General features: G+C 37.2%; 1 protein-coding gene across 1 annotated transcript; it reads right to left on the bottom strand.

The window, feature by feature from the left end:
* Positions 1–724: 724 nt before the first annotated feature.
* On the bottom strand, positions 725–6,068 carry LOC108674144 (calcipressin-1). Its single transcript, XM_018162052.2, has 4 exons — positions 5,608–6,068; positions 4,506–4,679; positions 3,523–3,688; positions 725–2,842 (listed from the first exon to the last, which is right to left on the bottom strand). The coding sequence occupies exons 1-4, from the start codon at positions 5,752–5,754 to the stop codon at positions 2,673–2,675; spliced, it is 657 nt and encodes a 218-aa protein (XP_018017541.1). The 5' UTR covers positions 5,755–6,068; the 3' UTR covers positions 725–2,672.
* Between the last annotated feature and the right edge of the window lie 8,928 nt (positions 6,069–14,996).

The following is a 14,996-nucleotide window of genomic DNA, read 5'->3' as shown; positions in this document are numbered from 1 at the left end:
GAAGCCAATAATCCATCTTAATATTAGACGTTGTGGAAAATATGTTATTGCAGCCACGATATAACGGCCAAATTGCCACGGTTTCCGGCCGTAAGTGTTTTCTCAATGCCAGCAGGCAGCAACCAAGCCTCTCTAACATCATTCCAATATGATGCCTGCGTCTGACGTCGGGAAAATTGCATCATACTGGAAGATTCTCGAGCATAGGAACAAGCATCAAAAGAAGGGAGAACATCAAAAGAAGCACAAATGTCTGTGCACTGCAAATCCAATTGAAGTACACAACAGTGAAATTTAATCAAAGCATATCAGGGGAGGGAGATCCATCAAAGAAAGCGATATTATGTTTCACAACTCACAATCACAGGACGAAACATATAATGAAACCTAGCATCTTAATCTAAAACCAAGTTTGCCATAGATTATTTCCGACTGCGATCATATTCTGCAACATCGATATTAAAGCCTAAAGTGTGGAGTAATATTTTCCTAAGAACACGAGTTTCATGTAAACTAGAGACAAATAGGTTCAAACTTAAGTAGAGCAAAAACGAATTTAAACGCAATTAGTGATAAACAATTAAAACTCAACAAGAGAGAAACGAGTACCTATTAACTAAACAATAAACGAACGGTGTCAGCCACAACCAAAGAAATATCAACTATTTAAACTTGGCTTAAACTAGATTTGAATTGCGTTAATTCTATAGTTGACGAGCGCATCTTAAAAAAGGAAGTCAGGAGGATCCTCAAGGCGCATACGAGTGATGAATTTTCATATCAACATTTGAAAATAATTATTCTTATTTTTGTAAAGCCTGCAAAATACAATTACCTCGTGTCTTTAAACAGTATCGGGTAGATGGAAGTAAAAATAATTTTCCCACGACCTCTTGGAAAAACCAATCAAAATATCATTCTAATAATAATAAAAAACTATTTATTTATGAAATATCGAAGTGGAAAATTCATGACAACAATTATGAAGCACACTTCAGAAAAGATTTGTGTTAAAAATGAACGTGTATTTGAAACACGTTCATTCTGTCTCAAGCAAGCATTAGCTTCTCAATATATTTTTTATATATTGAGCTTCTCAAAATTGAGAAGCTCAAATTATATATTGAGCTTCCCATATAGCTTCTCAAAAAAAAAAAAATTTTTGAAACAAGCATTAAACATTTTTTATGACCCTTTGAGTACGATTCGACACCAGAGTAAGCTTTGTATGGAATACCAGCAAAATTAGCAGCAGGACAAAGAAGATTACGAGTATATTCTTACAAGCTAACTTTCTACACAGAATATTACACAAGCCAGTCCATTGAATTAAAGTTATGGGTTGCACATTATATCTAATGTTAGGGATTTCACTCCATATTTAAAATTAGGTGTTGTAAGTTATATTCAAGGTTAAGGGTAGCACGTTATAATTAAGATTAGGGGCTGTAGGTTATACACACTAGTGACAAAGTTGTTAGGGAATCGGGAGACATCAAGTAGGCTCAGATGTGAAGTATTCCAGACTCAAGGATCCAAGACAAGACTGAGTAAAGCATCAATCATTACAATGAATGCGAAAAAATCCCATCAAAACAAAAACAGGTTTATTCATCCATTGTATCTAAGTTGTTCTTAAAATTAGACAACCAATGTATTATGATGTCAATTACTTTTACTTGTTGTTATTATGTTATTATATAAGTAGGAATATCATGAATAATAAACTTTCAATGACAAGTGTTTCATGCAAAACTCTCTTTAACCTTTCCAGCAGTCCTCAAAATTATTAGAACAAAAAAATTGTAGTTTCTTCCTCATTAACTAATCCTGCAAAAATAAATTAAGTGTTCCAAAACATGGAAGAGGCAGCTTAACCAACAAGATTTGAGACAGTCTAGGGATTTCATTCAGAATAACTGAACTTGATGCAATTTCTCCAGTATTCTTTGGAGCGGACCTTGAAGAGAGGCTTTACAAATTTCTAAAGATCATTCAAAGGTGAGCAGGAAAATAGAAGCAATCCAGTACTATGCTCTACTCTACCAGGATACTCTACTCTGCGTATCGTTAGGGTGTTGTCAGCCTTACGAATTATTTAGGTATGAGATCAGCATACCAGACTTAGATACTCTGACAGCCATCAATACAAAACAACCACGCTCAAAACATTGAAAATTAATCACTACTTGCAAAGAAAAGAGTCCGCAATTTCAAATTACGAACCTGTGTTTGTTTTTCACCACTCCTCCCATATAGCTTATTTGGGGCATTACTTACATGTTTATTACCGTGGCGACCTCCCAATCACCATTTACAAGCCATGATACAAGCTCATTTGGAGGAAATCGCTCACAAAGTGATCTCCAAACTCTATTTGAAACAAATATAGCTGTTGCTTTTCAAACTTCGTTGTGCTTGTGTTTACAAACAATGAGGCAGCTTATGCATCTGTTCATTTAGGCCTGTATAGGAATTCACCAATTCTAAAGATAATTTCCTACTCTAAATGATCAGAAACGGTGAAGAACAGGATTGCGCCATGAACCCATGATTAACTGAAGTTGTTTCACCATCTATACTACTACTACTGCTGCTGAGAAAAAAATAAAATCCACAAGAATAGTGTTAAGTTTCCCAGTTTGAGGCCAATCTACCAAAAAAGGTACGAGTTATTCAGCAGGTGCTGAGGCAGTAGAAGGTCGCGCGGTCTGCGGCAGCCGGACGCCGATGCAGCGCTTGACCAGGCCGAGCTCGTCGTGCGTGACGGCGCCCTCTTCACACACATGCACCACGATGCCGGGCTGTGAGCGGGACGGAGGGTGCAGTTCGTGCGCTTCACCTGAGTCAAGTAGCTTGAGTTTAACCTAAGTTCTAATAAGTATCAAAATTCTCCCTGGTTTTTCAATAAAGAACAACTGCAATGAGATTGTCCAAGATACAGAATAAAAAAAGAACAAATACATATAAAATGCAGAATAAAAAGAATTAGTCAAGTTTATGAGCATTATTAAATAGGAGGCTCCAGCCTTCTTTGGTTCTTCCTTTCAATATCATCCTACTATTTTACATTCATATTCGATTATAACAGGAAAAACAGGAACCCACATATAATCATATTATGGGGCAGTATAGGATGCTCTAAACAAGAGGTAGGGACCAAAAATAACCTATTGTTTTGTTTTAGAAACCATTAAATAACAGAACAACAATATGGATGACAAAAAATAAACCGGAAGTATCTATCCATTAGATAACTTAAATGTGTACAAAAAAATGTAAAGCTGCAAATAAACATAAACTTCACTTCATGTAGATTTAAAAATTTTCAATTTTATAGGATCAATAATCATTAAATGGATAAAAATAAATAATAAAATACTTGCACCTTTATGTTCAAAAAAACCCTGTCTTATAGAGAAAAGTTAGAGGAGCTGAGACATTTCATCTCAGATGATGGTCTTTTTAAATAATAGAATTAACTGACAAGCAAATAAGTTCAAGTTTTGTGAGATATTTTACCTGGTGCAAGGTCAGCCAGCGCAGAAAGAATATCATAGTTAATAATGGGCTGACCCTCCTCAACAGGTTGCCAGCCTACAGGTGGGGAAGCGGGTGGGCTGATCAGGAATTGCTTCTCCCGCTTAGGTGGCATCAGATGAGGAGCACCACTCCCAACAACTATAGGCTGGCAACAAAAAATATTTATTTACACCCATGGTACCGTAAAATGGGGTAACTTAGACCGGTGGGGTAACTTAGACCACTTTTCGTTTTTTTAACAAAAACCCCCACAACTCAAAAACTATTTGACATAGAAAAATTTTGTCAATGGGCATTAAAGGCCTAATACTGAGGCCACATAACACAATAGAAAGATTTGAAAAGTTTGCATATCTAATAGGTTAAAAAATTAAAAATGTGACCCATGAAAAAAAGCTATTATTTAGCCTGTCAGAGTACAACCTCCAATTTTTTTATTTTTTGGTTAAATAACTCCAGGTTTTGATGCATTGCAGTAGAACTCTTCTAGTTACATATGCAAATGACAAATTTTAGGAAAGTGTCATAGTTTGCAAATGGGGGGCGCCGCCCCCAAATGGGGTAACTTAGACCACCTAATGTCAGCCCTGACGGGGTAACATAGACCGGCTTAAGTTTAATTTAGCTAGTAAAAAAATGGCATCATTTATGAAAAAAAGTGGTCTAAGTTACCCCATTTTACGGTATTCAAAAATGGTAATGGACTAATAGTTGACAATACAAAAGAATCATGTAATAAGCACTAAGTTCATTATAAATGGAATATCAAACAATGTACAATATATGCAGGACATAAACTCAATTAGGACTAAAATAGAATAACTGAGTTGGTTGTTACTGGTCAAGAATTTATCTGCAAGAAAATACTTTAATGGAATAGGTGGCTAGGAACTCTGATATTTTTGAAGTTGAAATTTATAGACCACATTTAAATAAAGATGATTATCTAAATACTTCATTACCTGAGTAAGATAGCATCGGACAACCTGACATCCAAAGAGGTTGAGGTCAAACAAATGACGAGCAGTTGCTGCCAGGTCATGGTTAGTGAAATTCACTCGTGCACGGGTGAAGCTCTTGAAGTAGTTGAATGTTGCATTAGGATCCAACGCTCGGAAGGCACCTTCAAACTCAGCCTGAAGAGCATTAAATACATGTTAAATGTATTGAAGATTTTATATAAATACTTTTGTATTAAGTTTGCTTATTATTATTATTATTAATCAGATAATTTTAGCACCAAGTAAAATTAAATTTGAAGAACAAAGTTGAATTGTAATTGAATCTTTAAAGAACAAACAGATGGCATCATAGAAAAAAAAATTTTAAGTACAATAACTTTCTGGTCTTCAGCATTACATTCATTATGGGACAACTTATCATCTCTTATGCCTAACTATTCAAAAAATATATATTAAATATGCATATTTAAGGTGTGGCATTAACAATAAGTCAATAACAAGTGTAAACATTTCATATGGAATCAGCCAATCAGGAATATTTGACAAAATTTTCCAAAAACCTTGGGTAAAAACTATTATATATTTAACAGAAAGTTCTTAAAAAGGGCAAGAAATAAGCAGTTTTTCTCATTTTTATGAAAGAAATTAGGCAAGGTCTATGGAAACAGGTGAACTTCACTGCAACTCTGCAAGCTTAAGCATTTTTGTTCCATCCATTTGTATCCATGGCCTCTGCCCAGTGTCCAATTTTCCGGAATGGATCATTGGTAAAAAAATTGTATTCAAAACTATGCAAATTTTATTTACAATGTAATGTGTCATTACCAACTCATTTTAGTCATTTGATAGCACACTAGGCAAATTTGGATGGAAATTATTAGAGCAACTTCATAGAAAAAGTGATAATTTCAATTTGTGTGCAGCTAAGCCTACAAAGCATTAGCATTTGACAATTACAAAGTGGTAGGCTAGGCTGATTGCTGATAGGCCTAAGCTGATTATTTTGCTGATACATCAAGCACATTTCTGCAAGAAGCAAGTGCAAAATTTTATCATAAATTCATAAAATAATAATAAATAGTTCTTATTCCACCTTACTTACCTGTTTATCATCATGATCAAATACTTCAACTGGGAGGTTTGTTACAAGTAAACCCTTAGGTAAAGGATTTTCATTTGATGCTTCAGTTTCACCCTCTTCAGGTTCTTCATCAATGTGAATAGTGCTAAGACGATCTTCAATCAACATTTTATTTTCAATTTTCTGCCTATGGCTAGTCTCACGCAACTAAACTTGAATCACCAATGTATACTAAAATAAATGTTAATAAGTTGAAAATAATACCAGATAATAAATTTTAACAATGAAACCACAAAAAGCTGAAAGGCCTGAGAGCGGTAGGTAATGTGATACTATACTAGTACTATGCACACACCAACACAGCAGAGGAAACTGCTATCATCGGGATTGTGTTTATATACCCGAGCAACGGATATATAGCTACTGACTTACTGAGAGCAGACGCAACTTACTTCCTACGCCGTACTACGGGTACGGTAGTGTTGATACCCGATTCTGCGGAAAGTCCGATCATACGATGAGTTGTCAAATTAGGTCAATATGCACTATAATGCAGTGTTACCGCGTACGTATACCTAATATCATAATATGTTGATATAAAATATTTCGGTAGAAATTATTAGTGCAATTCTACATATTTATGATGATTAGGCACTGTTTACAGAAAATGATTACCGTAAAGGATATGCTAATGACGCGATTCGCCGCACAATATGGTGACTTATGGTCCTGACTCCTCAATCACAGTACTGTCAGAGAGAGGCAGCTGCGTTCATGATGGTTCATCGAGTGAACATCTCTAGTGTCTACCGGCACTACCGCCCTTGATTGCGCAAAGTTATATGGTAAATAATATCTAATTGATAATTAAATTAAAAATAATCCACGTTTAACTTGATCTTGGACTATAGCTTACTTCTATATATACCTCATTACCTCGACTCGAGTATATTTAGCGAGGGTCCCGTCCAGCAGTCAAGAACCCGGCTGGCTTTCTCGCCCCCTCCCCCCTCCTCTTCTCTCCATGAGAAGAGGTAGGTACTATGTAGGTCAGGACTCAGGAGTAGGTTTGTGGGCCAGCCAAAGTTTGAATTTAGGTACGGTATTCAAAATCCCAGCATTTTTTTGTTCACAGTTATTATCTCTTTCATATAACAGTTATATTATTTTTCTTGAAACCCTGGCCACATGACATCATTAAACAACTTGTCAATGTGGCAGGGTGGCCCAGTGGTTAAGAGTACCAAGATTGGCGCAGAGAGGCGTGGGTTCGATCCCAGCTCTGTGCGCCAGTTTCTTGTCTGAATCGGCATGGAGGCCAGGCGGTTAAGCACAGCAGAATTGTAGCAGTGAGTTGTGAGTTCAAGACTGCAAAATGCTATGAATGTTCTGTGATGTTAAGAATCGGCGACAGGTCTACGACTACGACCTAATAACGCTGAAACCGCTATAATTATTATTTAATGTGATTTATGTTGTTGTTTTTTTTCCATTTGCATTTATCTTTACATATACCATGTAGTGTGTCAAGTCATTCAAGTGTACCTATATTTTGTGTCCCAAGTACCTACAATCAGTTAGGATTCCTCATTCCAGCATAGTTTTGAATTGAGGTTTGGAATTTGGTAATATAACTAGAGTGTTTACTAGGTATCCCATATCAACATCAATATTATTTTGACTTTATTTATGCTGTACCTAGCCATTTGCCGCATAAACTTGTTCTATTCATATTAGCCTATATTTCATCTATGTACCACTATTGAAAAAAATATATATTTATTATTCTTTAACTATTTGCACCATTATATTTATTATTTATATTAGCATTTATTCTATTTCTTTGTATAACTGTGTAGTGTGTAAGTTGCTACTTGTGAATTGTGATTGAAGGTAATAAATGCCTAATGATAATGGCAGAGTCAGAGTCTGACATGCCTAACAGTGAAGATGAAAACATTGTCCCAGAAACTCCGACACAAGATCCTGCTGGCCCTTCCTGCAACCTGGACTCCAAGCTTCTTCAGATGAAGACATCACTGGCCATTGACCCAAGACTAAGGTGCTAGAAAACAATGGAACAACTAGGTCAAGAATGGACACACAAGAAGGGTCCCCTAATCCTAGAAGGCACAAATGGCAGATTGGTACCGAATCTGAACAAGAATCAGACAGCTTGATCCAACCAACAGCCTCCCCTGCTAACGCTAACACCATCAAAGCTCCTAGATTATCTGCCAAATGAACACAATATAAATCATTTCCAACCAATGCAACTGACAAATCATCAGGAAACAACAACACGGCGATAAACAACTGTCTCCAGGCACAAGAAAAATCTCCTTGGACCCCATCTCAGTGGCAAGCCACAAGAGAACTACAAAAAGTAATCCATGATTCCTCAATCCATGATGTCCGCATTAACAAGAGGTGCAATATTATTGCAGTGGAATTCAAACCCTCTGAAAAACAGGAACAAGAAAAACTCCTTTCAATAACCAAGCTTGGGAACTGGTAAGTAAAATGTTACAGACCAACATTGGATCTTATCAACTCATGCTTGGGTGTCATTGGACCACTGGGTCTGGACGTCAACCTAGAAGAGCTTTTAGACCTACAGAAACAACCCTGCAAAAGTCAAGATAACCAGACTGCCAAAATTTTCTGGATCTCTGAAAGAAGAGTCCATGGTCCTAAAAGTGGATTTTGAAGGAAAGCAACTCCCAGAAAAAGTCCTCTTTCGCTTCATTGAAAACAAAGTTAGAGTCTACAACCCACCCCCACTCAGATGCTACAGATGTCAAAAACCAAGACACCTCTCCAGTGGATGCACAGCACCCATGCGCTGCCTGCTCTGCGCAGGAAACTATTCCAAAGAAGTATGCACATCAACATCAAATAAATGTGCTAATTGTGGAGGGCCTCATATTGCCAGCCATAGAGAGTGTTGATACAACATTCAAGCTAAGGCAATAGACTCACTGACAAGAGACAGCATGTCCTGTGATGCTGCCAGAAGGCAAACAGACTCGATGTTTAGAAGTCCACTTTCAAAAGACTACACCAATGAGAACCAAAGCAGCCAGTCAGCAAGAAATTTGTCACAACAACAATGGCACCAAAAGAATATTCTCTCCAGACAACTACAATTCAAGCAGATGTGCATAGATCCCAAGGCACTCACTACAGCAGCTTGCCCTCCCCACCAGCTACATCAACAGAAGAGAACACCTACAGCCAAGTGGCCCAGTCTTCAAGGAGACACAACCTCAATGCAAGTCCTACTCGTGTAACCTCTGAACAGCCACCTTCAGTCGATGCCATGGAGATGCTAATCAGCTTAATAAAAAATGAAATCCAGAAACTAAGCATATTATAGTAAGTTTTTAAAAGAAATCATTCATACTGACCTCACAAACGAAAACAAGAAAGAATAGGAATTACTGACCATCAGTGCAACCAGAAAGACTAATCCTAAAAAAAACAAAAAAGAGACTAATCCTAAACTAAAATCATACAAGAATGCACTTCGCCCTGAGAAAGAAGAATCACAACTCACTCATGAGCAACAGAATAAGTCAACCAGGAGTTTAAAGAAAAAGAAAATTTAAATGGCAACCAAAAATATTAATTCCATACAATGAGCAACTGAATTAGAGTCCCAGCTTGAAATCTACCAACTGAACTGCAATGGTCTTAAGGGAAAAGTTTCAGAACTCAAGGTCTATATATACACAAAAAAGCCAGATCTGGTCTGTTTGAGTGAAACATGGCTGAAGAAGAATGAACCCAAATTCCTTGGATACCAGTCACTTTGGGCACATAGAATCAGAGAAAAGGGAGGCCTTGGAATCTTAACAAGGGAAGACGTCATATATAAACCTAAGCAAATGATTCCCTTTCCGGCTGGCTCCCTCGAGTGCCAGGCCATAGAAATATTCACCAACTTCAGCAGGATTAATATTTTAAATGCCTATAACCCTTGTAAAAATATATCATTACAGGAGTTACGACATTACACTAATCGGCTTGGAAACAGTTTTCTCCTCATCGGAGACTTCAATGGACACTCACCACTATGGGACTCTCAAACAGGTCCAACTTCACAGGCAGAAGTATCGAAAGATTACTGGAGCTCCACAATCTTATATTGCTTAACGATGCGGACACCCCTACATACATTGACAACCGTACTGCTACAACTTCTTGTCTTGACCTCTGCATAGCGACTCAAAATTTGGGCACCCTTGGGGAGCTTCATCGGGGCAGTGACATTGGTAGTGACCATTTCCCTCTGGAAATTACATTTGGCTTTGGGTGTGACAAGCGCAACATAGATTCCCGAATAAACTGGGCCTTGAAAAGTGCCGACTGGAGAAAGTGGACTGCTCTGTTTCTCCAAAGCACCATACCCTGAAGTGAAATGCCTGCTCCTCTTGATGTGGAAACCCTCAACAAGTGCATAACCCAAAAAATCATCAGCATTGCAAAATTTGCAAATGACTGCATCCTAAAGACAAGCTGCAAGAGAAAATGCCAACAAATAACCCTATGGTGGGATGAAAAGTGCAAGGCTGCTGTTGAAGAAAGGAAAAGAGCAAAGAACCTTCTATGGAGCCATCCAACTCCCCTAAACTTGATATGCTACAAACGTTGTGTTGCAATAGCAAAAAATATAGCCCTGAAAAAGAAAAAAGAAAGCTGGAAGAAATTCACTGTGTCCCTGGGGAGCACCACACCCTCTTCTAAGGTGTGGCATGCAATTAAGAGCATTTGGGGAAAACAAGGCTTGAGAAACCTTCCAATTGGCTACCACTCCTCCTCAAATTATGAAATAGCAATGCTTTTCCTTGAGCATTTCACACATGATTCATCCAGTGCTGAATACCGTGCTGGGGATGGGGAGGTGACTGGAGAGGTGGAAAGTGCACTGCGTGGTATTCATAAGCCAACTTGTCCTGACATTAGTCTACAAGAGCTCCAGACAGCTATCCAGTCACTAAAGAATACCTCACCAGGGAATGATCTTATTTCAAATGCCTTCCTAAGAACTTAAGAAGGAGTCCTGATTACATCAAAAATGAGCCCCTTAACCTTTTCTACACTAGCTTTGTCAGTGGAGTGGTGCCAACTATGTGGAAGCAGGGAGTCATCTGCCCCATACAGCCTCTCACAGCCCGAATGTCACTCAATGTTTTGAAACGCATGTTCCCAGACTCTGGGGGGTGATTAACAGTGGCCAGCGAGGTCACCTGATTTGAGCATTTGTGATTTCTTTCTTTGGGGACATCTAAAAGAAAGGGTGTTCAGAAGTTGCCTTCACACCAACCACAGCTAAAGGAACGGATTATTGCAGCAGAGGTTATGGCCATACCTCGCCATATGTGTGAACGTGCTGTAGGAAACTTCCAAGAACAACTCCAAGAGTGTGACGCAGCTAACAAACCCCATCTTCCTGATATTGTTTTCAAAAAATAAGTATTTTAAATGATATGTTATGCTAATCTCGAGGAAAATAAACTTTCTTCTTTATGTACCTCCATTACTCTTATATTTCACCTCAAAACTGTTCAATTAGTTCTGCCCCACCCTGTATAAGCTAGCTAACACATTTAAATTGTATAGTGTAATCAATATATAACAAATAGTCAAATAGTTAGAGACTACTTATAACCTTATAAGAATTAGCTAAGCTGCTAGCTATGTACAATGTATTGCCACACTTGATGCCTCTGTACCAAAAACATTCAATTTATTTGAACCTAATACACACTAAAGGCAACAAGTTTATATAACAATTTGTCATTCATAGTATATTTATACTAAACCATGAATAACAATACCTCAATTGATATAAATTAAAGACTGCCACTCAATATATTTAAATATATGAAAAAATAAAAAAAAAATCGAAAAAATAAAAAAATTGTGATTTTTTTATGAAAAAATCAAGTGATTTAATCACATGATTTAATCACATGATTTAATCATTGCCAACCCTGATGTCAACTAAATATTTTTGCATGACGACGAAAATTCATGCAGACAGCATAAAATCCTGCAGATCTTTGGTCTAATGGTGACGTACGATTCTTTTGCTAACAGTTCTGTTAATAAGTCTAAAAAAATAAAAAAAACTATAAATGCGGCAGAGTAAAGCATTTGCGTTCTAGAATATCATAATAATAAGAAGTCGTTTAGCCATTTATGATTGGCAAGACCACCTTCCTTACCATACTCGCCATTTATAAAAATTAACTATAGGTACGCAGCGATAATCTTTTATATGATGGGAGATTGCAAGGTACTTGCTGCCTTGGGATAAATAGGATTGCGCAAAGTTGAGGACGGACAGGGCCTGTAATCAATGAGACCACAACAAGAAGCGCTCAAGAGACAAGACTGCACAGCACCTGACGCTCCAGATAAGAGATAAGGAGCCACGCATGTATGATGTAAGTGCCGAACATATCAGCAGAGAGCGCGTGCCCAGACAAACTTCTTGATACAGCCGACTTGAAGTTTGGTGCTGTAGAACCTTAATATGAAGTAAACAGGGTTGGTGATTTTTTTTATTTTTTTTAAATCAATGATTTTTTTATTTTTTCATGATTTTTTATTTATTTGATTTTTTCATTTTTCAGCTTTTTTGTCTTTTTGAAGTGTTATTTTTTATGTTGCAATTAGCCTACTAACAATAACAGTGTATGGATCATAATGGATGGCCAATAAGGGCACTTATTGCCTTCAATAATGGCCAACAAGCCAAGGTGGTGTTCACCACTTAGGGATTTTTGGGTAAACAATTATTGACAAGTCTATTCATTAGCTTTGTAAAGTTTGTATGGAGCAAGGTAATGAGCTAAATATTGACCATTTAACTGGCTTCAATATACAAAATCACTTCAGGAATGCAGATCTTCTAAACATTGAAGAGTCACACAACAGATAGGTAGCTGATAGCACAGTGCACAGCACTATTGATAGCTCTACTAGTTTTATGTCCTATAAATCTACCAGACTCTACCCTCTATACACACCGACTAGTAGTGACTGAGTGACTGACTGCACTGTTCCCATTTAATTCAGACCAATAAACAAATACTACTAAACATAAACTGAATGATAACCATACACACCTCATACAACTTGAAACGAGACTTGAGTTATGAGAAAAGCTAACACTGTTTGAAATAAACATGTGCACAATTCAAATATTTTATATCCATTTGCTGCATTTAATTATTAAAACGTTTTTCTTAGCTTAGCTTCGTGTTTGTTTGTTTGTTGTTAAAATTGACAACGAAAATTAGCCCACTTCTGATTGCTCTAGAGATCTGAAATTCGGCATGCAGGCTATTTTTGCCTAACAATTTCAGATACAATCATAAAAACTTGCAATTAGAGACCTAAATTAGCTTAATCGAGTAAAGTATATATATATGGTATATATATAGTATGACGTGCGGGCGCTGACGTTATAGACGAGCAGGCGCTGACGCTGCGTATCATCAATATGTACGTCAAGTCATGCTTTTTAGTCCGTGCAGCAACGGACTAAAAAAGGGAAAATAAAATACTTAAAAATACTTTTTTAAAAGACACGTTTTTCTTGTAGACTAAAAAGTAGAAAGTAAATTTTGGCTCGCCCCAAAAAACGTGTGTCCGGCAGATTTATGACTAAAGCGAAAAGCACACAACACACGAATTTTGGAAATTTGATGTTGAACGAACAGCCCGACCCACGTTTTTTGGGGCGAGCCATAATTTACTTTCTACTTTTTAGTCTACAAGAAGAACGTGTCTTTTAAAAAAGTATTTTTAAGTATTTTATTTTATATATTGTCTTATAATTGTAATTATTTTGTTTCTAGTTTTAAATTCACATATTTAAAGATTGAAATTAAATATTTTGATTAGAATACTCGTATTAGGGTGGAAAATCTTTCTTATTGCCTAAAAGGTCAATACAATCTCAACCTCTCAATATACAGGGTGGGGCAGAACCGACTGAGCAGTTTTGAGACAAAATAAAAAAGTAATGGAGGTACATAAAGAAGAAAGTTTATTTTCCTATAGGTTAGAATAACATACCATTTAGAATACTTATGTTTTGAAAACAATATCTGGAAGATGGGGGCCGTTAGCTGCAACACACTGGAGTAATTCTCAGAGGAGGGAGTAACCCTAACAGTGAATTCCAATTGCTATGCTGCAATGTTGCAAAATTTCTTGCAGCCCAGGATGGAAAACATTGTTGAAAATGAAGCATTGGGAGACGTGTGATTCCAGCAGGATGGGGCTACAGCTCACACAGCCCGAATGTCACTCAATGTTTTGAAACGCATGTTCCCGGATGTCTGGTGTCTCTGAGGGGTGATTTACAGTGTCCTGCGAGGTCACCTGATTTGAGCATTTGCAATTTCTTTCTTTGGCAACATCTAAAAGAAAGGGTGTTCAGAAGTCACCCTCACACCCTACCACAGCTAAGGGAATGGATTATTGCAGCAGAGGTTATGGTCATACCTCGCCATATGTGTGAACGTGCTGTAGGAAACTTCCAAGAACAACTCCAAAAGTGTGATTCAGCTAACAAACCCCATCTTCCTGATATTGTTTTCTAAACATAAGTATTTTAAATGGTATGTTATGCTAATCTTGAGGAAAATTGATGTGACCGAGGTTAAAGGTATAAAGGGCCAAGTGAGGTGACACCGTAGTGGGCAGAGCTTTATTACGAACTGAGAACACACTGTACAACGGGTTACCACAATGACTTATCTTGTTGCCATACAGGCAAGCTAAACGCTAAATGGTGATTACCACAAAATAAACTTTCTTCTTTATGTATCTCCATTACTCTTTTATTTTGCCTCAAAACTGTTCAATCAGTTCTGCCCCCACCCTGTATAAGCTAGCTAACACATTTAAATTGTATATTGTAATCAATATATAACAAATAGTCAAATAGTTAAAGACTACTTATAGCCTTATAAGAATTAGCTAAGCTGCTAACTACATACAATGTATTGCACACTTGATGCCTCTGTACCAAAAACATTCAATTTATTGGAACCTAATACACACTAAAGGCAACAAGTTTATATCTGCTGTCTTGCATAGGAAAACTTATGGAGAGAATTATTCAAAGAAGAATTGAACACTACATTGAAAGCAAGCACTTACTACCCCCCACCCAAACTGGATACCAACATTGCAGGAGCATCATGGACATTTTGGCTGTGCTAACACATACTATTAGGCAGGTAACTATAGAGGGGAAGCACAGTTTGATAGTATATATTGATATTCAGGGAGCTTTTGATAGTGTATGGCACCAGAGCCTCATCTGCAAGATGATCAACTTAGAGTTTGACTCCCAATTGATCCGATGGATATACCTGTGTACA

This window comes from Hyalella azteca, unplaced genomic scaffold (assembly GCF_000764305.2).
Source record: "Hyalella azteca isolate HAZT.00-mixed unplaced genomic scaffold, Hazt_2.0.2 contig9370, whole genome shotgun sequence".
In the NCBI taxonomy this organism is placed as follows: Eukaryota; Metazoa; Arthropoda; class Malacostraca; order Amphipoda; family Hyalellidae; genus Hyalella; species Hyalella azteca.
Note: the sequence above shows the minus strand (reverse complement) of the source record. Positions and strands in the feature narration are given on the sequence as shown.

Bases quoted from the DNA above. Each gene is read 5' to 3' on its own strand.
- LOC108674144 (XM_018162052.2), bottom strand. From the start codon at position 5,754: ATGTTGATTGAAGATCGTCTTAGCACTATTCACATTGATGAAGAACCT. The intron at 4,680-5,607 runs GTAAGTAAGGTG...AATGCTCTTCAG, and splicing joins TTGATCATGATGATAAACAG to GCTGAGTTTGAAGGTGCCTT. The intron at 3,689-4,505 runs GTAATGAAGTAT...TTTTGTTGCCAG, and splicing joins TCCGATGCTATCTTACTCAG to CCTATAGTTGTTGGGAGTGG.